The sequence below is a fragment of the Medicago truncatula genome, chromosome 4 (assembly GCF_003473485.1).
Source record: "Medicago truncatula cultivar Jemalong A17 chromosome 4, MtrunA17r5.0-ANR, whole genome shotgun sequence".
NCBI lineage: Eukaryota > Viridiplantae > Streptophyta > Magnoliopsida > Fabales > Fabaceae > Medicago > Medicago truncatula.
The window spans coordinates 14,774,908-14,776,311 of record NC_053045.1 but is presented as its reverse complement, the minus strand read 5'-3'; the positions used below and the strand labels follow the sequence as shown (position 1 = coordinate 14,776,311).

Sequence of the window (1,404 nt, the reverse complement as noted above, 5' to 3'; positions counted from 1 at the left end):
CCAGTTACCCGACAAACGGTGATGTACAACTGCCACGTCATGATTCATAAGAGCAACTCCAGCAGTAGTATATTGACCCAGTCCACTAGCATGTCACAACCCAAATATCAGTTTTTCATGGGTTCATTTGTTGGAGTCCGCCAAGTTGGAGTTGTATATTTAATAGTATTGTTGTTTTGAGGATATTGGAGAGAGGAAGTTAATTTTGTTTCTTGCTTTATCTTCCATTCATTTTTGCCTAGAGATGAAACTGAACGGTGACAAACTCCCAACCACTTTAGTATAAAATAGATGAGTTAAATTTGTGGGCCCAATATAATTTTTTAAGAGTTACATCATTGGAGTATAAAATAGATGAGTTACTTTGAAATGATGTGGCATTGTGGACCTCACCTATAATACTAATGTTGGGTTGCACCATTGGAGGTGCTCTAATATCCTTGTAAACACTTTTAACTAAATAGGCACCATCCCTCTCAAACTTCCAAGCAGGCACATCATGAGTTATCGATGGGAATAACGGAGTATTAAAAATATTTCTAGCAATAGCATTGTCAATAAAAGCATTAATTAGCTCCACATTCCATTGTTTTTGGGATATAACCAACAAGTTAGAAACAGTGATAGATGGCCACTCCAAATGAAGACGAGTCAACGGTAAAATTCGTGTAGCATTACTAAGCCATGGGTGATCCCAAACTGGAATGTACTCTCCTGTACCTATACTCCACTGAAAACCACGGCGAATCACGTCTTTGGCACTGCATATGCTACGCCAAACATAACTAGGATTATGGCCTATGCTAGCTCCAAAATAGTAACTTTGAGGGAAATAGTTAGCTTTGAGTAAACGAGTGATTAGAGACTCTAGAGAAGAAACCAACTTCCAAACCTTCTTGCCAACCATAGCCATATTGAAAGCCTTAAGGCCCTTAAAACCCATACCTCCAAACACCTTAGGAACTGAAAGGCGTTCCCAAGATAGCCAGTGTAATCCTTGATAATTCGCTGAATTATGACCCCACCAGAAAGAGTATAACATTTTCTCTATCTCATTAATGAGGGATCCCGGAAGAAGAAAAACATTCATCACGTAGGAAGGGATAGATTGCAAAACAGACTTAATGAGAACCTCCCTTCCAGCCTGCGAGAGACATCTACTACTCCAGGAGTTGATTTTATTCCATATATGATCCTTAATAAATTTAGAAGTTGCATGTTTACTACGTCCAATCATAGATGGTAGCCCAATATATTTACCTGTTCCCAACACTTGACGAACACCGAGAGTAGTAGCAATGAGATTCTTCAAATCATCTGGAGTATTGTGACTACAAAATAATTATGACTTCTGGAGATTAATGGCATGCCCTGAAGCTTCTTCATAAGTAGCCAAAATATTCT

General features: G+C 38.7%; 1 protein-coding gene across 1 annotated transcript; it reads right to left on the bottom strand.

The window, feature by feature from the left end:
* Positions 1-277: 277 nt before the first annotated feature.
* On the bottom strand, positions 278-1,090 carry LOC120579900 (uncharacterized mitochondrial protein AtMg00310-like). Its single transcript, XM_039832648.1, has one exon. It carries the CDS (start codon positions 1,088-1,090, stop codon positions 278-280), a length of 813 nt encoding a protein of 270 aa, XP_039688582.1.
* Between the last annotated feature and the right edge of the window lie 314 nt (positions 1,091-1,404).